The sequence below is a fragment of the Macaca mulatta genome, chromosome 8, assembly GCF_049350105.2.
Source record: "Macaca mulatta isolate MMU2019108-1 chromosome 8, T2T-MMU8v2.0, whole genome shotgun sequence".
In the NCBI taxonomy this organism is placed as follows: domain Eukaryota; kingdom Metazoa; phylum Chordata; class Mammalia; order Primates; family Cercopithecidae; genus Macaca; species Macaca mulatta.
The window spans coordinates 4,101,530-4,127,941 of NC_133413.1; the positions used below are offsets into that span (position 1 = coordinate 4,101,530).

At 41.4% G+C, this 26,412-nt stretch overlaps 1 protein-coding gene across 1 annotated transcript in view; it reads right to left on the reverse strand.

Moving 5' to 3' along the window:
• Positions 1-26,412, reverse strand: part of CSMD1 (CUB and Sushi multiple domains 1) — a 2,034,615-nt gene that overhangs the window by 322,923 nt on the left and 1,685,280 nt on the right. Inside the window, exon 26 of the mRNA XM_015144705.3 lies at positions 10,698-10,900. Coding sequence (XP_015000191.3) covers positions 10,698-10,900 — 203 coding nt within the window. The remainder of the gene's footprint in view (positions 1-10,697; positions 10,901-26,412) is intronic.

Genomic DNA, 26,412 nt, shown 5'->3' on the forward strand with positions numbered 1-26,412 from the left:
GCGCCGATGTAAAGTGAGGAGGCAGGGATGGAAAGAGAAGCAGCAGTATAGAATAATGGGCTGACGTCTGATGTTTTGGGTTTCCCGGTGGGGCGGAGCACACTGCATGCTTCCCACAGCAGCTCATGGGAGTGGAGCTGGGAGACCAAAGGGTACAGAGGCAGGGGCTGAGGTCACCCAGCTGGGCCAAGCATCGATGGGATGTGCAGGGCCCTGGCAGGGGCCATAGGGTCCTGTACAGAGTCCTAACTCACTGGGTTGGGAGATCAAAGAGCAGCAGACGGCACAGCCTCAGAGATAAGGATTATACCAGAGGGGAACAGGATTCCGTGAAGCCAGGGTCATTGCCCTGTGTGGGCTCAGTTGCCTCTGTCTGCCCTTCCTGGAAGTTTTATGAGGGACGGGCCAATCTTTGCCTCCCACAGCATTGATCTCCAACGCCCACGGGGTATTCAGGGCACAATAGGAAGAGACAGGATATTTGTGGGTGGATGAGTGAATTGATACGTGAAAGAATGAATGAATGAGTGAATAATGGATGGTAAGTTTTTACTTCAAAACGATTACACCAGCGCCGTCATGCACACAATGAGGCCAGGGCGACTTTGTCCCATCAGGGTGTGGTCAGATGGTTCCTCTCAATGTTTGTCTGGGTGAGCGGCATTTTCTACGTTCTCATTACTGAAGCAATTTGTTTCCGAATAACATGTGTGTAAAGACATCATGATAATCCAGTGAATTAAATGTGGACCATTTCTTTCTCCATGAGGTAATGTTGTCCACCTCTGCCTACCTACTCCTGTGTTGACTGGGGGTTTGAGACTTATCAGAAAATTTTATGCCCAAGGTCCTGGGGAACAGTGAGGCCTGAAATGACTGTTGCCTGAGGTATGAACAAACACCCTCCCAATGTGAGCTGGATTCATGACAGCAGAAAGGTGGCCATAAGTGATATTCTAGCTAGTATTTTTGTATAGAAAGAAGCTGAAATTCTATTGAGTAATAAGTATTAAAGCTCCATCCTCAAGAATAGGAGAAGTGCCATTTTACATGTCTTGATTCTCTCCTTCGATTCATAATCAGTCTTGCTAATATTAGAGAAAATGCATCACAGCTAAAATCCTGTCATACCCCAGAATACAAGACTTAGAACTTCAGCTAAACCAGCGTCTTAGTTTCAATCAATTCAACACATGTTCTTCCCATCTGTGTCATGGACCAGGTGTCCACGGTTTGGAAAGCTGGATGCAGCTCTCTTTGGGCCTACGCTGTTCACAATCTATGATCTTAAGTGGTCAACCATAAAAACGTATGGCCACTTCTCTACCAGTCCCATGAGGAAGATGCTGAGAGCAGAGGGGAGCGATGGCTCCAGCTACACTTGTCTTGTGCTGCCCTTGTATAGAAACTCAGGCCGTCAACCACATAGGTTTACAGCTTGTTCTCTCCCACAAAACAGTCCCAGCCTGTTCTGCCACGGGCAGCACCAAAGGCCTCTCCCATAATAAACAACAAATGATGTTTTAAAATGAAAATGTACCTATTAAATTATCTTTCAATAAAGTAAATTAGGGAGAGGTGTCATGTAGCTGTTACGTTACTACCATTATTTACGGAGCAATCAATCTCGCAAAACCTGAGAATGCAACATGGTTGCAGAGCCATTTTTCCCTGGGACTGGGGGGGCTGACAGTGCCACGCTGAGCGTTTGTTTAACCCCCAGGGTAAAGGTCAGCTTTGTGTGCTGAACTCCATTTTCGTGAGTTTTATGCATGATTAAATGGTAATTAAGCTTTAATGAAAAGTGTTAGGCTGATTACAATTAACATAATTGCAGTAGTCAGTTCACGTCCTTCTGTTTTACACGCTGTGCAGCGCTGGCAGGACAGTGGCCCTTTAATGGGGTTTGGATATCTCATGAGCCTCCAAAGCTCATTTTTCTAGTGGAGAAAATTTAGTCTTCCAGTAAAGTGAAGGTAAATGCACATACAGGGAATTTTGGGACACAACCCTACTTCATGGATGACCGTCAAATGCACATAGACATGAAGCATGGAAGATAAGCAAGGACTTTCTCTATCCTCTTTTTTTTTTTTTTTTTTTTTTTTTGAGATGGAGTCTCGCTCTGTTGCCCAGGTTGAAGTGCAGTAGTGCCGTCTCAGCTCACTGAAACCTCTGACTCCCGGGTTCAAGCGATTCTCCCGCCTCAGCCTCCTAAGTAGCTAGGATTAGAGGCACATGCCACCACGCCTGGCTAATTTCTTAATTTTTTTATTTTTAGTAGAGACGGGGTATCACCATGTTGGCCAGGCTGGACTCGAACTCCTGACCTCGTGATCCGCCTGCCTTGGCCTCCCAAAGTCCTGGGATTACAGGCGTGAGCCACCGTGCCTGGCCTTTCCATCCTCCTACTAGACAGTTGTTCCTGCCCCAAGATTATTTTAAAGCCGTGAAAAAAAAAAAAAAAGATCAGTTTTAACGAAGAAAATTCACCAGGTGATAGATTAAAAACTGTGGTTACTTAAAAAATGATCGTTGAACTTTATAAAACTATTCTGCCCGATTTCAAACTGGTATCAAAATTTTAAGTAATCTCGAGTAAAATAACTTTATCAAGAATTATAACACTTAACAGGTCAACACAGATGCAGCCATTTTATTAAATAGGTATAATGTATTGTTTACTAACCAAAGCAAGTCTACAGTATCAAGTACTTCTGGTAATAAACATTATACAAAAACCATTTACTTTAAACTATTTATCAACACTGGATATAAAATAATCCAGAGGGGAAAGAATTTCTTGCTATTTGTATTAGTCTGTTTTCATGCTGCTGGTAAAGACATACCCGAGACTGGGTAATTTATAAAGAAAAGAGTTTTAATTGACTCACAGTTAGCCACATGGCTGGGGAGGACTCACGATTATGGCAGAAGGCAAGAAAGGGCAAGTCACATCTTACATGGTGGCAGGGAAGAGAGAGCTTGTGTAGGGAAACTCCCATTTATAAAACCGTCAGATCTCATGAGACTTATTCACTATCATGAGAACAGTACAAGAAAGACCTGCTCCCATGATTCGATTACCTCCCACTGGGTCCCTCCCATGACACGTGGGAATTGTGGGAGCTACAATTCAAGATGATATTTGGGTGGGGACATAGCCACACCATATCATTATTGAAACTGCAGTTACACATTTATCATTAAAGTCCTCACTATGAAAAATTTTGAATTAAGTTAAACTCAGTTACAATTTGCAGTTGTAACTCAGTTACATATTGTTTACAGTAGATGAAGAGGTATTCGTTATGCAATCAAAGTCATACTAACATTTTCAATATTTATGCACGTGGAAAATTTTCAAGCATATCTAATTAGCAAACACTTGTTGAGTATTGATTATATATCATGTTCTAGGAAAACAAAGACCATCTGCCCTCAAGTAACTTAATCTACTCTTTTAATAAAATGGTAACCCACAATGGGCTAAGCACTATTATAGAAGTATAAACATTGTGTTTGGGAACTGGAAGTGACAACATGATTGGCTTTGCTAAAGAAACCTTCAAACGTGAGAAGCGCACACTGGAGTTTCTTGTACAACAAGGTGGGGAAGGCCAGTCCAGTGTGTAACAGGAACACACACCCAAGCTGAGAGAGGCTAGCATCTGAGTACAGGTTTCTATAGGCTTTGCCAGAGTGGAGGATGGTGATTGAGGACGATGTTGAAAACTGCTTGGGGGAAGTTTTCAAAGAGGGTTTTGTGGCCTTTATTTTTGGCAGTGGGGAGAATGAGAAATCACTCTGGCTGAGATGAGAGGACAGTGGAGAGTTCTGAGCAGAAGTGAGGTGTTGCCAGAGTTGCCACTGAAAAGGTTCACCTGGGTGCCTGTGCTCAGCTGGGCCAGAAAGTACGCAGGTGCAGGAAGAAGAAAGCCCGTGAGCAAGGCAGACGGCTCAGACCCCCAGCCACATAGACCAAGGCGGCAGGGCAAGGTTGGGAGAATTTGATTTTGGATCTATTTTGAATAGGGACCCCGCTGAATGCATTGTTGGATTCTCTGTGTGTTGTGAGATCTAGAGAGGTCTAAAAATGGCTCCAAATGTTTCATCCTGAGCCACTGGCAGGATGGAGTCAACTTTACCAAAACAGGGAAGACGACAAGGGGACCAGGACTGGGAAAGGCATGAAGAAGGGCCGTGGTTGAGTTTCAGGTGTTGAGTTGCCTCTCTGCATCTCTGCAGCAAAGCAGAGACGTCAAGAAGGCAGGTGGATGCTCAGGGGAGAAGGCTGGGAGGCTGACTGGTGTTTCCTAAGGAGTACCAGAATTGGGTATTGATTAACTAGTAATGGGATTGGGGGGATGGATTATATCCAAAGGTTACATTAAACCACACGGAATTGCCAACATTTCCATCACTTCTTACCTACAAAAATGACAACTGTATACAGTTCAAATTGGTACACATGGAAAACTGAGTAAAAGAAAGGTAAGGAAGTGTCATTTCTGTAGAAACTTTCACGGGTATCTTAATGTTTGTTGCTTCTTAAAAAATATATGGATAGAGAAGAAAGGAGACCCAAGGACAAGCCCTCCTGGCGTCTGATCTTTAGAGTTTCAAGGGAAGAAAGATGTGAATCAGCAAAGAGCCAATGACAGCGTGGCCCTTGGAATAAGGAGGAACAAGAGAGAATGATAAGATGAAAAACAATTGAAGACAGTGTTTCAAGAAGAAAGAGTCAAATAAGTGTTTAAAAAGCTCCAACGTAACATGGAATTACAAGATACAGAGGTAGTGCAACCCTGATGTTAAATTCTTGTTTAAAATGTACTTTCAAACTGTGCTTGGGAAAAATATGCTAATTCAAATGTCTTCAAGAAAACAAATATTCAGATGACTGTTTTCTCTCCAATAATTTAATCATATCTCTAATGCTTATTTCACATGTTATTGACATAGAATCAAGTAAAAATAGCCTACCAAGAAATCTAATTTAATACAATTGAATAAATGTCATTTTTGCTTGGCAACAATGGCCACGCTTAAAACATCAATCATATAAGGAAAACATTTCTTTTTGAGTTCTATTTATGAATGTTTAAAATCATAACTAATTCCAATGTTTTAGATTATAAAATTAGCATGGTTTATGAATCACAACACAACCTAATTTATAGGTAAAGTTCCTCATTGTTTTTGGTACCAGGTTCATAAAGACAAATAAATGAGAGATTTCCATCCTCCCACCTACAAAAGAGCAATGACGGCTTCTTGGGTGTGATGGACAGGCTCTTTTGCACTTCGTGAAGAGTTTCCCACCTTTGGCTTGGAAAGACACCAGCTTGATGTAGTTTCATAGCTGGATTCCCCAGTGAGGGGAGGAAGGTGGGTGGAGCGAAGGGGACAAAACAGCCCCATTTCTCCTGCAATGAAGCAGGGTTCCTGGGTCGGTTTCTTAATTATGACTGAGGGGTTATAGGAATCTTCTTTTCTAAAACTAGAAAACCAGGATATGCGATTTACACTCCAGGTGTAGGAGTCAAATGTTTATCAGGTGTAGGAGTCAAATGTTTATCAGGTTCTCAGGGAGATGGCGACTGGTGCCCCATTCTCAATGGTTCCCAGAAGTGGCAAGCTACCTTTTGTGGAGAGTGGCTGAATGACTGGCTTTGGGGTGGTCAGACCAGGGTCTTCGTGTTCTAGCCCAACATCCTTAGAGAGAACCACATGAGATGAATTACTGTGACTGTCCAGACCAGTGGCCCCCAAATGAGAGCAAGAGGGAATATAACGACTAGGGCAGAGGTAGAACCAAGTCCCTCTCTGTACTCACCTCACTGAATCATCCTGCAATTCCCTGGCCATCCAACACTGGCAGCAGGTTTTAAAAATAGAGTGGTATTTGACTTCCTGTCAACTCAAATGCATGGGAGCTAGAACTGGATACGATTTGTCTTAGGAAAATGACTTATTTTACAGCCATGATTGTAGCACACTCATGGCCATTTCATACGCTTGCCAAGGTCCTTTACAGAACTGTATTATTTAAAATTCCTTATGACACATATGACACACTCCCAGTGGGATAATTTGAGAGTTTCTTGCCTAAGGTTGGGTTTGGAAATTCTAGGAAGAAGGGATTGTGTTAGTCTCCTCTCATGCAGCTAATAAAGACATCCCTGAGACTGGGTGATTTATAAAGGAAAGAGGTTTAATTAACTCACAGTTCAGCACAGCTGGGGAGGCCTCAGGAAACTTACAGTCATGGAGGAAGGTGAAAGGGAAGCAAAGCGCCTTCCTCACAGGGTGGCAGAAAGGAGAAGCGCAAGCAGGAGAAATGCCAGACACTTATAAAACCAACGGATCTCATGAGACTCTCTTATTGTCATGAGGACAGCATGGGGGCAACTGCCCTCATGATCCAACCACCTCCACCCGGTCCCACCCTTGACACATAGGCATTATGGGCATTACAATTCAAGGTGAGATTTGGGTGGGGACACAGAACCAAACCGTATCAGGAAGGTTACTTGGAATTAGTACATAAATCTGGAAAGAGGTGGTAAATGCGGCAGCTTGAGCAAAGCAGTCCGTGTGGATCATGGGGTACAGCGGACTCCGGGGTACCTGAAGAGAGGGATACGAGGCCTCTGTGCCCTGACATGCCCTCCTACCCCTGCTCTTCACCCTTGCTGGAGCTCCTTATTGGAAGAACCCAATACAGGTTTGCCTTGAGAGCCACAGAGTAGTTAAAGGAGGAGAAAATAGTAGATTTGGGGGCCAAAGGGAAAATAAATGACATCCAGGGTGGAATTCTGGAAGACAGACGTGTCCTTAGAAATTGATACTCTATCCTCATTTCATAAATAAAGTAAAAAGAACAGAGACAAAAGGTCAGTCTCAAAGCATTAGAGGTCAAGATAGAAACTCACATTTCCAGAGTTATAGTCTAGACTATGCTTTTTAAATGTTGTACCACTCTAAGTTTTTATATCTTGTTTTTCCTTTCAATAAACTTCTAAAGACAATTTTGCAGAAACTCCTTCATTTAAATGCCTCAGAGTCAAAGTTATATTCTAGCTCCTAAGTGAGTATTTCTCAAAATTTATACCAGAATTGGGATTTATTAACTAATGACAGGGCTGGAGGGATGGATCCTATCCAAGTGTTATGTTAAACCATGTGAAATAGCCAGCATTCAATCATTTTTTGCACACAAAAATGACAATTTCATATGATTCAAATTAGTACACATGGAAAACTGAGTAAAATAAAAGTAAGCAAATATCACTTCTGTAGAAACTTTTATGGTGTCTTCATGTTTATTTCTTCCTAAACATTCATATATTAATTAATTATATGAGAAGAAACATGTCCATGATCCTCAAATAATTATAATAAAGGGTCTTTTTTTTTTTTTAACCCAAGTTAGAAAGATGTTCTCTGAAGAGAGAATCATGAAGAACATATAGAAAAAAAGAAGTGATGACCAGGTTTCAACAGTCATTGTTAAAACAGGAAGATTTTAAAAGGCCAGGAATAAAACGAAGTGCATTCTTTCCACACAATCCAGGAACCCTCTTCTCAGATATCTAGTCAGGTGAACTGAAAACGTATGTCCATACAAAAACCTGCACACAGATTGTTTATAGTTAGCTTTAGGCATAATTTCCAAAATTTTAAAGCAACCCAGATGTCCTTCAATACGAAGATGGGTAAACAGGCTGGGCAAGGTGGCTCACGCCTGTAATCCCAGCACTTTGGGAGGCTGAGGCAGGTGGATCACCTGAGGTAAGGAGTTTGACACCAGCCTGGCCAACATGATGAAACTCTATCTCTGCTAAAAATATAAAAATTAGCCAGGTGTGGTGGTGCATGCTTGTAATCCCAGTTACTCGGGAGGCTGAGGAAGGAGAATCCCTGGAACCCAGGAGGTAGAGGCTCCAGTGAGTCAAGATTTTGCCACTGCACTCCAGCCTGGGCGACAAAGCAAGACTCCATCTCAAGGAAAAAAATAAAAAGGGTAAATAAACTGTGGTATAACCAGTCAACAGAATATTATTCGGTGATAAAAAGAAATGATCCACAGAGCCATGAAAAGACCTAGAGCTTGAAAGTATCTTACTAAGTGAAAGAAGACAACGTGAAAGACCACACGCTGCATGATTCTAACTCTATGACTTTCTGGAAAAGACAAAACTGTGGAGACAGTGAAAAGAGTGATTGCCAGGAATTAGGAGGAAGGGAGGGATGAACAGGCAGAACACAGGGGATTGTTAGGGCAGGGAAATGACTCTATGTGAGGCTATGACCACAGACGCATTTTTCCAAACTTATTGATGTGGTTTGGATCTGTGTCCCCACCCATGTTGAACTGTAATCCCCAGTGTTGGAGGTGGCGCCTGGAGGGGGTGACGGGATCATGGGGGTGGTTTCTAATGGTTTAGCACCATCCCCCAGTGCTGTCTCGTGATAGAGTTCTCACGAGATCTGGTTGTTTAAAAGCATGTAGCACCCCCCGCTTCACTCTCTCTTCCCCCTTCTCCAGTCATGGAAGATGTGTCTGTTTCCCCCTCCCCTTCCGCCAGGATTGTAAGTTTCCTGAGGCCTTCCCAGCTGTGCCTTCTGTACAGCCTGCTGAGCTGTGACTCAATTAAACCTCTTTTTTTGATAAATTACCCAGTCTCAGATAGTTCTTTACAGCAATATGAAAATGGACTAATATACCCATGGAATGCAGAACACCAAAAGTGAGCCCAGAGAAAACTGTGGCTATCGGCTGATAATGATGAGCCAGGGCAGGTTCATTGATTGCAACAAATGGACCGCTCTGTGGGGATGCTGACAGTGGAGGAGGCTGTGTGCTGTGGACAGAGAGCACGTGAGAACTCTGTGCCTTCCACTCCATCTTACTGCGAGCCCAAAACTACGCTAAAAAAAGAAAACCTGTTGAAAAAAATGCCTGGAAAATACAGAATGGAAAGAAGAGGAGAAAGAACATAATCTCATAACTTTCTCAACTTTTTTGTTTTGCCAAATAAGGCCAATGAATCACAAATCTACCATCTGCTCTTGCCACCATTTCAAAAGATTAAGAAAATTTTATATCACAACGAAAAGCAAGAGTGACATAATTTTGGAGTAAAGGACTTTTTTTTTTCCTCCAAGGCAGGAGAGCTGGAACACTCTTAATTTCATATTTTTGTGAAGGACCAGTGAAAATTTTACCGTGTACAAGTACTATTCCACAGGCACATGTTTGCAAGTTACCGCTTCGGAGCACAGTGAAACCAGAGGTAAAAAATTGTGCAGACTATAACCTCGATTTTATTAGCAACCTTTTAAAGCATTAAATTGACCGAAGTCAATTTTCTTATGTAAATCCTAAATATGACTTGCCAGTGATCTGCCAAGAGATAAATTGAATCTGAACGTGTTTGTGTGCAAATTCTACTTGTTTTATGATGACGGCTGACCTTGTGTGCCGCCCAATTATATAGCATCTCTCCATGGTGCCATCCGGAGGGCAATAAAAGGCTGAACTGCCACAGAATATCTCCATTCCTTCCTTCTTCGGAAACCTTTCATCAAAAATGGGCTAGACAGCAAAGATGGGAATTATCATTAGGAGATAATAGTCCATGTGTGCAAATATGGTTTCACACTGGTAATTCAGCAGAGGTTCCTCTGTCATATTAGCTTCTTGAAACTTTATCCCTAAGGTGGAAAAAAATTCAAGGACCGTCCTGAACCGGGAAGTTGAGAGTAGAGAATCAAAGCATGTTTGATTAGCAGGTTGTTTGCACACAGACTTCATTACATAAACAAGGAGTCAGACTGAGGCATACAGAGAACCTGGAATCGGGGCTGGGTTAGGGGAACCCTGAAGACAGGCTTTACATTTATGTAGAGACCCACATCTGTCTTGTATCCAAGTCTAGACATTTACTGACTAATTGAAACCTTTAAAGTTATACATTTTTTTTTTCATATAACTAAGTAGGTCCGTTGCCTGTCCTGACCTTATAATGAACAGATTTCCCTAAAACAAATTATTCCTTTGATATTGACAGTGTTCAGAACACACTACTCCAAAGTATGCAGTTTTGAGGAAACTACAGAAGCAGCAAAGCCACTCCAGCCTCCGCTTGCCCTTCTGCCCCGAAGCAGACTATAGAATAATTATCTGGCCTTCCTCGGAAGCAGGTCATGAAACCTTCATTCCAGAAGGGCACCCCTAGGATGCAGAGGACAGGAATGAAGACATAGACACACAGGGAAGAAGCGGAGAAAAGAAGCCTTGTTAAGTTCCTCCCAGTTTATCACCACTAAATCCTATCTTTTCATCCTCTAATCATACTTCTGCACGACTGTCCATTAAAACACACAATTTTCTCTCTTTCTTTGGGTCTTCATTTCTGAAGGTTCCAGTGTCATGCAAAATGCACATCAAATAAGTTTGGTTATGCATGTCTCTTGTTAACCTGGCTTCTGTTATTGTGGCCTCAGCCATGAACCCAGCAATGGGGGAAGAGAACTCTTCTCTGCAACGTGCGTTTTCCTAACTTCAAATCAGGCTCAACACATTGCATCTGTGTAAGGAGACGCTGGAGAATACAAATGAAGGGCGTTCTGTGTTCATGGCAAGACTCTGATATCAAGGTAAAGACAAAGCAAGCTGTGCCACCTACTTGAGAACTGGATGGAGAAGCCAGACTTGCTGATGAAGAAGTCGCTGTCGAACTGCAGGGTGAGTGAGTTGAAGGTGCTGTGGATGTCCTCGGGAAGGGCAGAGCCACTCCACTCCTTCAGCAGGATGTCGCTGTCCACTGGCCCGTCCCAGACCTTGAGGATGTCATGAGCCATCTCCGTGTCGAAAACAATGAAATGGAGGCTGCAAGAGAGAACACAGTTGCGCTACTTCCCGTGCATCCAGCGTGTCCTCACTCCAAAGCTGTAACGTAAGCGAGCTCATTTCGCTTTCACAAAACCCCCACCAAAATGTGCCTCGGTGTTGTCTGACAATGAAGGAGGAGGAAAATGAGGCTCACCGAAGTTAACTCAGGAGTGCGGACTGGGATAAAGCACACAGGACCTCAGTCTGTCATGGATGCAGAGAGATAGGTGAGCTAGATGCTGAGCTATCCGTTTTAGGATAAAAGGATTCCTTTAGAGACTTCCAGATCTATGTTTATAATGTAAGCTTTCTACGGCACACAGACTAAGTATAAGTTTGGCATTGACAGGTGTATTTGAAGCAGATCTAAGGCAGCTTTGGTGCAGTCAGTGTTGTTCACACAATGCCCCGCTAGGTGGCAGCAGCCACACCAGAGAAAAAAGCTGACACCAGAAGGACATTTTCTACCTGTATCTGAATGGTCTGCTCTGGTGTTGTACTTGTGGCTAAAAATTCTATTTTAAAACTTCATTATTTAAAATATCAACACAAAGGCAAAAATGGGTAATACAAACTCCCTTCTTTATAAAATTTTACCATACTTCTATTTACTTCCAGGTATTTTTCAGAGTGACTGAAATATCTCTATGCCGGAGGGACTCACGTTCAGAGGCAGCAGGATCTATGTAGTCCTATTTACGGCCGTTGAATCAAAAAGGGTTTAGCTAAAACAGCAAAAATTAGCAGGCCCTAAATGGGTTTGATTTACAGTTTTCTATTTCCTGCATATTGCACACTGATTGCAAGGGAGGTAAACTCACAGTGGACGCAAAGAAAAACGCTACCCGCGAGTCTCAACTGCTTTGTTTTGCACATATTACGTATTTAAAGAAAACACTTATGTCACCTTGTGTAAGGTATGGAATGTGTGGTGTATTTTTAAAATAATCAAGATAAATCATTAAACATAGAGAAAAGTACAGCAGATCGTAGACCTTTATTTTCCTACTGCCACCAGGGTTAACATTTTGCCCTATTTGCCTCAGAACTTTTTTAATTTTCTTTTTTGAGATGGAATCTCACTCCCCCTCCCAGGCTAGAGTGCAGTGTCATGATCTTGGCTCACTGCAACTTCCACCTCCTGGGTTCAAGTGATTCTCGTGCCTTAGCCTCCCAAGTAGCTGGAATTACAGTTGTGAGCTGTTACATCCAGTTATTATTATTGTTATCTGTATTTATAGTAGAGATGGGGTTTCACCATGTGGACCAGGCTGGTCTTGAACTCCTGACCTCAGCTGATCCACCCGCCTTGGCCTCCCAAAGTGCTACAGACGTGAGCCACCACGCCCAGTCCAGAACTTTTTATAAAACAAAATCTTATACATGCAACCATTTTTAGCCTCCACTCCACCAAATCATTGGTTCTTTCTCTTATCACACACTCTAAAGTTGTAATGTAATATTCCCATTTATATTTTTATAAGCTTCATATGTGTGTGTATTTATATCCCTAAAAAAAAAGTACTACTAAGAGTAGTTACATATTAAATATCACTTGACACATGTGTGCTTGTATCACTTTCAATTTGCTTTTACTTATTTATTTATTTATTTATTTATTTTATTTATGTTTTTTGAGACACAGTCTCACTCTGTCGCCCAGGCTGGAGGGCAGTGGCGTGATCTCGGCTCACTGCAAGCTCCGCCTCCAGGGTTCACACCATTCTCCTGCCTCAGCCTCCCGAGTAGCTGGGACTACAGGTGCCCACCACCAGGTCCAGCTAATTTTTTTGTATTTTTAGTAGAGACGGGGTTTCACTGTTTTAGCCAGGATGGTCTCGATCTCCTGACCTCATGATCCACCCACCTCGGCCTCCCAAAGTGCTGGGATTACAGGCATGAGCCACCGCTCCTGGCCTCAATTTGCTTTTATACTGAGTATTATGGGAGAGACTGTTACATTAAAAAAATGTAGAATTTTGTTAATTTACTTCAAAACTGTAAGTGCTTTATTTTCCTAGTTCCCTACTAAAGGGTAGTCTGTTTCTACTTTCTAATTTTGACAAACGGTATCGCACTGGATATTCCACTGTACTGATCCAAGGATCTTTCTAGGCCGGCATGATAAAGCAGATTTGCTAACTTGCTCCCCCTTGGGATTCTAACTGCTTTGGTCCAGGGTAATGTATGAATGCCCTTGTTTTATTATATCTTTAGCAATACCTGATTACCATCAGACTAAGAGTTGTACAAATAGAAAATCTGATGGTTGTGGAATGGTGTCTTGTTTCAATTAGTTTCCCTGATCACTCATAAAGTTGATCATCATTTTGCATCTATAAGACATTCCCTTTTTGATTTAGTTCAATAAGTCAACATTTACTGAGCACCAAGAGTGTACTGAGTGCACTTCGAGGAACTTTGCATACATCTGCCAAGTTGAGTCCTGCCTTCATGCAGTTCGTGTTGTACAGGGAAGGGACAGGAAAACTACAGCATCCATAATAAATGAGTGAAGAATATGGAATGTTAGTAGGTGGTAAATGCAACTGAAGAACTAAAAAAGCAGAGCAGAAAAAGAATCACTGGGAATACTAATCCTTAGGGGAGGAACGAGAAGGCGAAGTATTAAATAGGGGGGTTAGGTTAAGCCATCTTGGTGGAAGGAGATTTGGGTGGAGCCTTGAAGGAGTTAAGGGTGTTTGTCTTATCGTGGTAAGAATTCAGCCAAGCAAAAGCCCCACATAAGGGGCATACCGTCAGCATTTGAGAACACCCAGGAGCCAGTGCAGCCAGAGCAGAGAAATGGGGACTGGGAAGGAAGAACTGAGAGCAGAGAAGAATGGGGGTTGTGAATTGGGTGGTGCGAAGAGAGATGCCTCTGCATAGAGGGCTTTGTAGGCTGTTTTAAGGATGATATACCAATGCAGGATGTTTAGTGAGTCCTCACCAACAATTTAAAGAACTGTTCCTGCTAGCTCTGTTGACAACAAGCCATGGAGGGAAAATTACACTCTGTCAATGTTTTGAGTGATCCGAGAAAGTGGCGTATGTGCTGAGATGAGCTGAACCGAGGCACTGGTCAGGTCCTGGATACGTTTTGAAGGGAGAGAAAACAGGCTTGGAAGACGTGTGCCTGAGGTGAGCATGTGCCGACCCTGTCAGTTTGTCCCTAAGAAACGAGAAAAGTGGAGTTGTCATTCACTGAACTGAGAAACGGTGCAATATGTTTATGGGATGGGCAAAATCAGAGCTCCTGTCTTGCACCTGTTGAGTTTAAGTTGTCAACTAGATATAGATGGACGGGTATGTAGGTAGCTGTTCATGTGAGTCTGGAGTTTCAGCGAGAAGTCAGAGTGGAGAAAATAAACATGTATGTCTTCAACAAAGAAATGGTTTATAAACTATGGGACTGGATGAAATCTTCGAAGGTCTTAGGTAGAGAAGAGAAGAGGACTATGGATTCTGAATTACCTGGTCACATATGTTTGCCATTAAGCAGAAAGCATCCTAGAGCTAGAAATAATTCTAATGAAAAATGTGCAAGTCTTTCACCCAGAAAACTGCAAAACATCATTGAGACGAATCGTACAAAACCTAAATAAATGGAGAAGTATATAACATCAAGGACCAGAAAGTCCACTACTGCAAAAGATGCCAGTTTTCCCGAAAATGATCTATTGATGTCATGGGACATCAATAAAAATCCAGGCAATTTCTTTTGTAAAAAATTACAAGTGTTTCTGAACTTCATGTGGAAGTGCAGAGGGCCAAGAATAGTTGCAGTGATCTATATAAAGAAGAACAAAGCTCAATTATCATACTGGGTATCAAGATGTATTATAAAGTAAATCAGGAATTTAGTTAGGCTTTGTACTATATAGGCAAATAGATCAATGGAATGGAATACAGTTTGGAAACAGATCTATATAGATCCAATTTTCTAGTTAATTACTAAGTTTGTACTATAGTGCAATAAAGAAATAAATCACTTTTCAACAAATTGTCAACTGAACAATTGACAAAAATTGTGACACTTCAAAATGGACAAAAATCTGTGACACTTCACTCTCTACATCATACACAAAAATGTATCCCCAATGGAATAAAGATGTAAATGTGAAAGGTAAATTAAGTTTTCTAGAAGAAAACCTAAGATATTTGTATAGCTTTGGGCAGGGAGGATCTAGCAATCTGGACACAAAATCACTGAAGCCAACCTTAACAAAGTTTGTGGCATCGTGTACATTTAAACGTAGTTTAAAAATTTGTGGTTAGGCACAAAGATGGCCGACTAGGAACAGCCCCAGCCTCCAGCTCCCAGCATGAGCGACACAGAAGATGGGTGATTTCTGCATTTCCAACTGAGGTACCAGGTTCATCTCACTGGGGTGTGTCGGGCAGTAGGGGCAGGACAGTGGGTGCAGCCCACTGAGTGAGAGCTGAAGTGGGGCAAGGCACTGCCTCACCTGGGAAGCACAAGGGGTAAGGGAATTCCCTTTCCTAGCCAAGGGAAACCGTGACACACAGCACCTGGAAAATCAGGTCACTCCCACCCTAATACTGCGCTTTTCCAAGGGTCTTAGCAAACGGCATACCAGAGGATTATATCCCGTGCCTGGCTCAGAGGGTCCCACACCCATGGGACCTCCCTCATTGCTAGCACAGCAGTCTGAGATCTAACTGCAAGGCAGCAGTGAGGCTTGGGGAGGGGCACCTGCCATTGCTGAGGCTTAAGTAGGTAAACAAAGCTGCTGGGAAGCTCGAACTGGGTGGAGCCCACTGCAGCTCAAGGACGCCTGCCTGCCTCTGTAGACTCCACCTCTGGGGACAGGGCATAGCTAAACAAAAGGCAGCAGAAACCTCTGCAGATGTAAATGCCCCTGTCTGACAGCTTTTAAGAGAGTAGTGATTCTCCCAGCACGGAGGCTGAGATCTGAGAGTCGACAGATTGTCTGCTCAAGTGAGTCCCTGACCCCCAAGTAGCCTAACTGGGAGACATCCCCCACTAGGGGCAGACTGACACCTCACACCTCACACAGCTGGGTACACCTCTGAGACGAAGCTTCCAGAGGAACAATCAGGCAGCAACATTTGCTGTTCAGCAATATTGACTCTTCTGCAGCCTCTGCTGCTGATACCCAGGCAAACAGTGTCTGGAGTGGACCTCGAGCAAACTCCAACAGACCTGCAGCTGAGGGTCCTGACTGTTAGAAGGAAAAATAACAAACAGAAAGGACATCCACACCAAAACCCCATCTGTACGTCACCATCATCAAACACCAAAGGTAGATAAAAACCACAAAGATGGGGAAAAAGCAGTGCAGAAAAGCTGGAAATTCAAAAAATCAGAGTGCCTTTCCCGCTCCAAAGGAATGTAGCTCCTCACCATCAACAGAACAAAGCTGGACGGAGAATGACTTTGATGAGTTAAGAGAAGAAGACTTCAGACAATCAAACTTCTCCGAGCTAAAGGAGGAATTACAAACCCAGCGCAAAGAAACTAAAAACCTTGAAAAAAGATTTGACGAATGACTAACTAGAATAACCAATGCAAAGAAGTTCATAAACGAACTGATAGAGATGAAAACTGTAACACGAGAACTACACGGAAAATGCACAAACTTCAGTAACCAACTTGATCAACTGGAAGAAAGGGTATCAGTGATTGAAGATCAGATGAATGGAATGAAGCAAGAAGAGAAGTTTAGAGAAAAAAGAATGAAAAGAAATGAACAAAGCCTCCAAGAAATATGGGACTATGTGAAAAGACCAAATCTATGTCTGATTGGTGTGCCTGAAAGTGACGGGGAGAATGGAACCAAGTTGGAAAACACTCTGCAGGATATTATTCAGGAGAACTTCCCCAACCTAGCAAGACAGGTCAACATTCAAATTCAGGAAATATAGAGAACGCCACAAAGACACTCCTCAAGAAGAGCAACTCCAAGACACATAATTTTCAGATCAGATTCACCAAAGTTGAAATGAAGGAAAAATGTTAAGGGCAGTCAGACAGAAAGGTTGGGTTACCCACAAAGGGAAGCCCATCAGACTAACAGCAGATCTCTCGGCAGAAACTCTACAAGCCAGAAGAGAGTGGGGGCCAATATTCAACATTCTTAAAGAAAAGAATTTTCAACCAAGAATTTCATATCCAGCCAAACTAAGTTTCATAAGTGAAGGAGAAATAAAATCCTTTACAGACAAGCAAATGCTGAGAGATTTTGTCACCACCAGGCCTGCCCTACAAGAGCTCCTGAAGGAAGCACTAAACATGTAAAGGAACAACCGGTACCAGCCATTGCAAAAATGTGCCAAAATGTAAAGACCATCGATGCTAGGAAGAAACTGTATCAACTAACCTTAAACGTAAATGGGCTAAATGCTCCAATTAAAAGACACAGACTAGCAAATTGGATAAAGAGTCAAGACCCATCAATTTGCTGTATCCAGGAGACCCATCTCACATGCAGAGACACACATAGGCTCAAAATAAAGGGATGGAGGAAGATCTACCAAGCAAATGGAAAACAAAAAAAGGCAGGGGTTGCAATCCTAGTCTCTGATAAAACAGACTTTAAACCAACAAAGATGAAAAGAGACAAAGAAGGCCATTACATAATGGTAAAGGGATCAATTCAACAAGAAGAGCTGACTATCCTAAATATATATGCACCCAATACAGGAGCACCTAGATTCATGAAGCAAGTCGTTAGAGACTAACAAAGAGACTTAGACTCCCACATAATAATAACGGGAGACTTTAACACCCCAACATTAGACAGATCAACGAGACAGAAAGTTAACAAGGATATCCAGGAATTGAACTCAACTCTGCACCAAGCAGACCTAATAGACATCTACAGAACTCTCCATCCCAAATCAACAGAATATACATTCTCCTCAGCACCACATTGCACTTATTCCAAAATTGACTACATAGTTGGAAGTAAAGCACTCTTCAGCAAACGTAAAAGAACAGAAATTATAACAAACTGTCTCACAGACCACAGTGCAATCAAACTAGAACTCAGGAGTAAGAAACTCAATGAAAGCTGCTCAACTACATGGAAACTGAACAACCTGCTCCTGAATGACTACTGGGTACATAACGAAATGAAGGCAGAAATAAAGATGTTCTTTGAAACCAATGAGAACAAAGATACAACATACCAGAATCTCTGGGACACATTTACAGCAGTGTGTAGAGGGAAATGTATAGCACCGAATGCCCACAAGAGAAAGCAGGAAAGATCTAAAATTGACACTCTAACATCACAATTAAAAGAACTAGAGAAGCAAGAGCAAACACATTCAAAAGCTAGCAGAGGGCAAGAAATAACTAAGATCAGAGCAGAACTGAAGGAGATAGAGACACAAAAAACCCTTCAAAAAATAAATGAATCCAGGAGCTGGTTTTTTGAAAAGATCAATAAAATTGATAGACCACTAGCAAGACTAATAAAGAAGAAAAGAGAAAAACCAAATAGACGCAATAAAACATGATAAAGGGGATATCACCATCGACCCCACGGAAATACAAACTACCATCAGAGAATACTATAAACACCTCTACGCAAAGAAACTAGAAAAGCTAGAAGAAATGGATAAATTCCTGGACACATACACTCTCCCAAGAGTAAACGAGGAAGAAGTTGAATCCCTGAATAGACCAATAACAGGCTCTGAAATTGAGGCAATAATTAATAGCCTACCAACCAAAAAAAGTCCAGGATCAGACGGATTCACAGCCAAATTCTACCAGAGGTACAAGGAGGAGCTGGTACCATTCCTTCTGAAATTATTCCAATCAATAGAAAAAGAGGGAATCCTCCCTAACTCATTTTATGAGGCCAACATCATTCTGATACCAAAGCTTGGCAGAGACACAGCAAAAAAAGAGAATTTTAGTCCGATATTCCTGTTGAACATCGATGCAAAAATCCTCAATAAAACATTGACAAACTGAATTCAGCAGCACATAAAAAAGCTTATCCACCGTGATCAAGTGGGCTTCATCCCTGGGATGCAAGGCTGCTTAAACATACACAAATCAATAAATGTAATCCAGCACATAAACAGAACCAAAGACAAAAACCACATGATTATCTCAATAGATGCAGAAAAGGCCTTTGACAAAATTCAACAGCCCTTCATGATAAAAACTCTCAATAAATTCGGTATTGATGGAATATATCTCAAAATAATAAGAGCTATTTATGACAAACCCACAGCCAATATCATACTGAATGGGCAAAAACTGGAAACATTCCCTTGAAAACTGGCACAAGACAGGGATGCCCTCTCTCACCACTCCTAGTCAACACAGTGTTGGAAGTTCTGGCCAGGGAAATCAGGTATGAGAAAGAAATAAAGGGTATTCAATTAGGAAAAGAGGAAGTCAAATTGTCCTTGTTTGCAGATGACATGATTATATATTTAGAAAACCCCATCGTCTCAGTCCAAAATCTCCTTAAGCTGATAAGCAACTTCAGCAAAGTCTCAGGATACAAAATCAATGTGCAAAAGTCACTAGCATTCTTATAAACCAATAACAGACAAACAGAGAGCCAAATCATGAGTGAACTCCCATTCACAATTGCTTCAAAGAGAATAAAATACCTGGGAATCCAACTTACAAGGGATGTGAAGGACCTCTTCAAGGAGAAATACAAACCACTGCTCAATGAAATAAAAGAGGACACAAACAATGGAAGAACATTCCATCCTCATGGATAGGAAGACTCAATATTGTGAAAATGACCATACTCCCCAAGGTAATTTATAGATTCAATGCCATCCCCATTAAGCTACCAATGACTTTCTTCACAGAATTGGAAAAAACTGCTTTAAAGTTCATATGGAACCAAAAAAGATCCCACATTGCCAAGACAGTCCTAAGACAAAAGAACAAAGCCAGAGGCATCACGCTACCTGACTTCAAACTATACTACAAGGCTATAGTAACCAAAACAGCATGGTACTTGTATTGAAATAGAGATGTAGACCAATGGAACAGAACAGAGCCCTCAGAAATAATACCATACAGCTACAATCATCTGATCTTTGACAAACCTGACAAAAACAAGAAATGGGGAAAGGATTCCCTATTTAATAAATAGTGCTGGGAAAATTGGCTAGCCATAAGTAGAAAGCTAAAACTCGATCCCTTCATTACACCTTATAGAAAAATTAATTCAAGATGGATTAGAGACTTAAATGATAGACCTAAAACTATAAAAACCCTAGAAGAAAACCTAGGCAATACCATTCAGGACACAGGCATGGGCAAGGACTTCATGTCTAAAACACCAAAAGCAATAGCAACAAAAGCCAAAATTGACAAAGGGGATCTAATTAAACTAAAGAGCTTCTGCACAGCAAAAGAAACTACCATCAGAGTGAACAGGCAACCTACAGAATGGAAGAAAATTTTTGCAATCTACTCATCTGACAAAGGGCTAATATCCAGAACCTAAAAAGAACTCAAACAAATTTGCGAGAAAAAAAACAAACAACCCCATCAAAAAGTGGGCAATAGATATGAACAGACACTTCTCAAAAGAAGACATTTATGCAGCCAACAGACACATGAGAAAATGCTCATCATCACTGGCCATCAGAGAAATGCAAATCAGAACCACAATGAGATACCATCTCACACCAGTTAGAATGGCAATCATTAAAAAGTCAGGAAACAACAGGTGCTGGAGAGGATGTGGAGAAACAGGAACACTTTTACACTGTTGGTGGGACTGTAAACTAGTTCAACCATTGTGGAAGACAGTGTGGTGATTCCTCAAGGATCTAGAACTAGAAATATCATTTGACCCAGCCATCCTATTACTGGGTATATACCCAAAGGATTATAAATCATGCTGCTATAAAGACACATGCACACGTATGTTTATTGCAGCACTCTTCACAATAGCAAAGACTTGGAACCAACCCAAATTTCCATCAATGACAGAAAATGTGGCACATATACACCATGGAATACTATGCAGCCATATAAAAGGATGAGTTCATGTCCTTTGTAGGGACATGGATGCAGCTGGAAACCATCATTCTCAGCAAACTATTGCAAGAACAGAAAACCAAACACCGCATGTTCACTCATAGGTGGGAATTGAACAATGAGAACACTTGAACACATGAAGGGGAACATCACATACCAGGGCCTGTTGTGCGGTGAGGGTAGGGGGGAGGGATAGCATTAGGAGATATACCTAATGTAAATGATGAGTTAATGGGTGCAGCACACCAACACGGCACATGTATACATATGTAACAAACCTGCACGTTGTGCACATGTACCCTAGAACTTAAAGTATAATAAAAAAGAAAAAAAAATTTGCTATCCATAAAGAAAAAAACAAGTAAAAATTATTATGACTCATTGGAATTAAAAATCTGTGTTTATCAAAAGAAATAATTTCAATATAAAAAATGGGCAAAAGACTTCAACTGGCAAAATTAATATGAGGATATTCAAAAGGTCAGTAAACATAAAAAAGTGTTTTCCTTGATCAAGCATCAGGGAAATGCAAATAAAAACCTTTCACACACCCAGTAGAATGGCTAAAATGAAAAAAACAATCCATCCCATTGTTATTTAGAAGGTGAAGTTCCTGAATTCTCTCATATACACCCTTTCAGGGAGTGAGGATAAGTATAACCACTTTGGAAAACTGATAGCACCTAATACTGCTGAAGGTAGGATTCACCATTACTCAGCAATTCTCGGCCTCAGTATATACCCATGGAAAAAGCATACATACATTCACCAGGTAACATGTCAAACCATATTCAAAGCAGCACAGTTTGCATTAACTCCAATCCAAATGTCCATCAGCACCCAGAATGGATAAATAAATTATAACAAATAAATTATACCATGAAATATCTAATGGTATCAATAGGTGTGAAGGTTGAGGAAATGAATCATACTGTACAACACAAAATGAATCATACTGTACAATTCTCTCTCTCTCTCTCTCTTTTTTTTTTTTAAGTCAGAGTCTTAATCTGTTGGCCAGACTGGAGTGCAATGGAGTAAGATCAGCTCACTGCAACTTCTGCCTCCCAGCCTCAAGCAATTCTCCTGCTTCAGCCTCCCAAGTAGCTGGGATTACAGGCATGTACCAACACAACTGGCTAATTTTTGTATTTTTAATAGAGACAGAGTTTCACCGTGTTGGTCAGGCTGGTCTCGAACTCCTGACTTCAGGTAGTCTGTCCGCCTCAGCCTCCCAAAGTGCTAGGATTACAGGCGTGAGCCATCGTGCCTGACAATTCTCTTTTACATAAAATTCAAATTCAGCAAAACTCTTCTGAAGTCTGAATAGTAATTGTCCTGGAGAAGAGAGAATTTGAATAGAGCTCAAAGGTCTATCCTGGTCCAGGTAATATTCCCTTTCTTTATCTGAGTTCTAGTTACATGGGGGTGTTTCTTTTGAGAACAAGTTGCACTTCTAATTTGTGCAGTTTTTATGTTATATGCTAATAAAAAGCTTACACAGACAAACAAACATTCACCCTGGTACCATGGAGTTTTGCCATCTTGGAAAATGTCTCGTGACTCCAACAAAAAATATGATACAACAAAATTTAAACGTAGATAAGTATCAGTCATTTTTTATTCAAATGTAAAATTGTTGAAAGTCAAAATGCCAGACACTATTCAACTAGGTAAAGGAAGTTAAAAAATGGAGTGAGGCCAGGCACAGTGGCTCACGCCTGTAATCCCAATATTTTGGGAGGCCGAGGCGGGTAGATCACCTGAGGTCAGGAGTTCGAGACCAGCCTGGCCAATATGGCGAAACCCCGTCTCTGCTAAAAATACAAAAATTAGCTGGGCATGCTACTTGGGAGACTGAGGCAGGAGAATCGCCTGAACCTGTGAGGTGGAGGTTGCAGTGAGCTGAGATCGTGCCATTGCACTCCAGCCTGGGGGACAAGAACAAGACTTTGTCTCAAAAAAAAGAAAAAAAAAAAATGAAATGTGGTATCATCGCTAAGGAACTCTGTGATATCAGATACAGGCACATGAGGAAAAGTACACACCCTCCAACGCACAGTGTCCCAAGGTCTGGCAGATACAAGAAAAGCACGCCACCATGCAGAGGACATGGGTCTAATTCTACCTCCACAGAGTCTGGGAAGGATCTTGTCCAGCTAAGAGCAAGCAGGAAAGGAATCCAGGGAAAGGAGAGAACTGGAAATGCAGGTAGGAGGTGAACTGCACAGAGAAGAGGAAGTCACTAACCAAATGTATTCACATGTCAAAAAAGTCAACATAGGAAAGGTATAAACAAATATAACCAATAAAACGTTATGCAGAATTTTTTTTTCTGGCCAGATTGTTAAAAAGCCTTTGTCCCGTTTCAGAGAGAATGTGGAGACAACCCATTTCCATGTACTGCTGGTGGTATATCTACTCCTTTTAGAGGCAATTTGGTAATGGCTATAAAAATTCAAATGTGCAAACATAGCAAGTGCAGCTCTAGAAATTCATCATGAAAAGTGCCCTGGAGGTGACACGCAGGGAGTATGGTAGCATTACTTATAACGGTGAAAAAATTAAAAGCAACCTGAATATTCCAAAAGGGTGTAGTTTAAATAAATTATGGCACATTCAGGCAATGGAATACTATCCCATAACTAAATAGGATGAGGCAGAATTACAAATTTGGATGTAAACATTTGACCATGTTTATTAACTCAAAATAAATGTTCAGAATAACATGGCGTAAAAAATAATTAAATAAAAAGATAAATGAGCAAATCAAATTTTATTTGTTTGTATTTGCATAGAAACAATTTTAAAAAGCTCTATCACCTTTTCAAGGGTAGTTTTCTTTGGTGTCTAAGATTACAGAAAACTACACGTAGGGTGTTTTGTTTTTATCTGCAGCACTTTATTATTTCAAAATAAAGAAAAATAAATAACCATAAACTATATGAAAGAGCTTATCCTGCACATAATGAGTGGACAAAATAGTTTTTCTTTTTATAGCAAGCTCAGGCAAGTGAAATGACTAGCTCTGCTTTATAGAAAGACTTGTACACATGAGGATGTTCACACCCTTTGACCCAGCAAACAAATTTCCTAGGCATTTATTCTAAGGAATTGTATAAATATAAGCCAAGATTTACTTACAAGACTACTTGTTACATCATTATGCACAACATGAAAAATTAGAAATGGCTGGGCGCAGTGGCTCACACCTCTAATCCCAGCACTTTGGAAGGCCGAGGTGGGCGGATCATCTGAAGTCAGGAGTTCGAGACTAGCCTGACCAACATGGCGAAACCCTGTGTCTACTAAAAATACAAAAATTTAGCTGGGTATGGTGGCACATGCATGGAATCCCAGCTACTCAGGAGGTTGAGGCAGGAGAATTGCTTGAACCCAGGAGGTTGAGGTTGCAGTGAGCCCAGATTGCGTCACCGCACTCCAGCCTGGACAACAGAGTGAGACTCTGTCTAAAATAATAATAATAATAATAATAATAATAATAATAATAATGGTATAAACAACCAACACAGCAAGACAATGTTTAACGATACATGTCCACACCACAGAATATACATTGATACATATAAGACGTTTGCCAACATGTTAACATTGATGTCTATAGGAGAATAACGCATGATGTCTTCACATTTAAAAAAAATTTTTTTCAAAATCTCTATATAGACATTAGTTTTGTAGACATAAACATAAATTTTTAAAATAAAGAAAACAAACCGGAGCTGTGGGTGCAAGGCGGCCCTTGCACGGCAGTTAGTGAAGATGCCTGGTGAGTTAGGAGGCTCTGCCCAGTGAAGAAGCCAGGTAGTGGGCAAGGAGGAGTGTTTGGGAAGTTTCAGATGTGGTCTAAATGAAAAATGAAGATCACAGGAGTGTGGAAGCTGTGAAACTTACCCTGGAGGTGTTGACATGTGGATATGATATTAACAGAGATTATTAGTACAGAAGGAAGGTAACTGATGGAGAGAAATGATATCAGGGAAGAACACGGAGTATTTCTGGATGGGGTAATAAAAATGAATTTTTGAGGTTGACATTTTAATTGGGCCCTAAGAGATGGGAAGAAACTGGAGGTGAGTCAATGAGGAGAAACTCAAGAGAGTGTGTGTAAAGAGAGCACCTCAGTAGCACAGGCTGTGGTCAGAGATCAATCAAGGTTTCTTTGTCCTGAAGTGTAAAGTATCCATGGGCAGCCAAAGATACACCTGGAAAGCCACAGTTAGCCAAATTCTAGAGAGTGTGATGGTTCTGGGTAAGAAGCTGGTGCTTGTCAATATACAGTGGGGGTATTTGAGAGATTGGAGGGAGTAAAGGATGGATTTGGGAAGGTCAGGTGAGCGAAGACTATAAAGTAACAGGAAAGTCATGGGAATTAGTAATGGTGGATAAGAAGAAAGGAAACAGAGATGGAGAAATGACAGGGCTTTGGTTTCAGATTCCATGCATTTTTTTTTTCAGTGCCTCATCTGAAGAAATTTCATATAATTTATCAAAAGAATTCCATGAGATATACAGTCCTATCTTCACTGTTTTAGGTGGGAAGTTATTGGATATTGAGGGAGGAGAAATAAGCAACAGTAGAAAATAACACTAAAGACTAAAGTCTCCCGCCCCTTGGAGGGAGGCAATAACACAAATAGGGAATGATGACAGTCATGATTAAATAATGATGACATGTGAGGAGTTGGGAACACATGATGAGCTCTGAGGAGAGATGTCAGGGAAGGTTGGATCAGCTTCCACCATTTTATCTTTTGTGCTTTTCGGATCCTGAAATATCTCTAGAAGTTTCTTTAATGTTTTTTCCTGGAGTCACTTCTTCTGGGACATCTCCATCATTCTCATCACAGCATCTCCCTTACACTCCTACGTCCGCCTTGGCTGAGTTTCCCTGGCTGCCTATCTAAGGTCTCTCCCCACAGCAGTGGCAATATTCCTACCTCAGCTATTTCTCCTGTAATTCTATTTATGTGTGATCTGAGTTTCACTTCCCATGGTATCACTTCTCATTTCTTCCCTGCATGTCTTATCTTTTCTGGGCAATTCCTTCTGTGGAAAATCCCATTTTGTAAGACAGCAAGTGCACTGATCACTGGGTGCAAAGAAGATAATACAACTACCCTCTTTGCTGTCTGTGCATGCACTGAATAGCAGGCACCTTGTGAGCAGTCACCGGCAGATGTTGAAAGAGGAGATGAGATCTGTCACCAGTGATGGTGATGTGCCTTGCTAACCGTATAGTGATCTGGGAACTGAAGACCTCAGAATTTGTCCTTCATGCATTTTCTCGCAGTCTATTTACCATGGCAGCTGAAATGTGAGTGGTATGGTTGGGAGCTGGTGTTATTGAACTGATCTGTGGCAACTGAAAATATGTGTCAGAACTTTGCAAAGTGAGGGGGGTTGCAGGTTTCTTCCCTCTGACTCAGGCTCTCCTAAATGTCTGGTGAGGTGATCCATACCCAGCAAC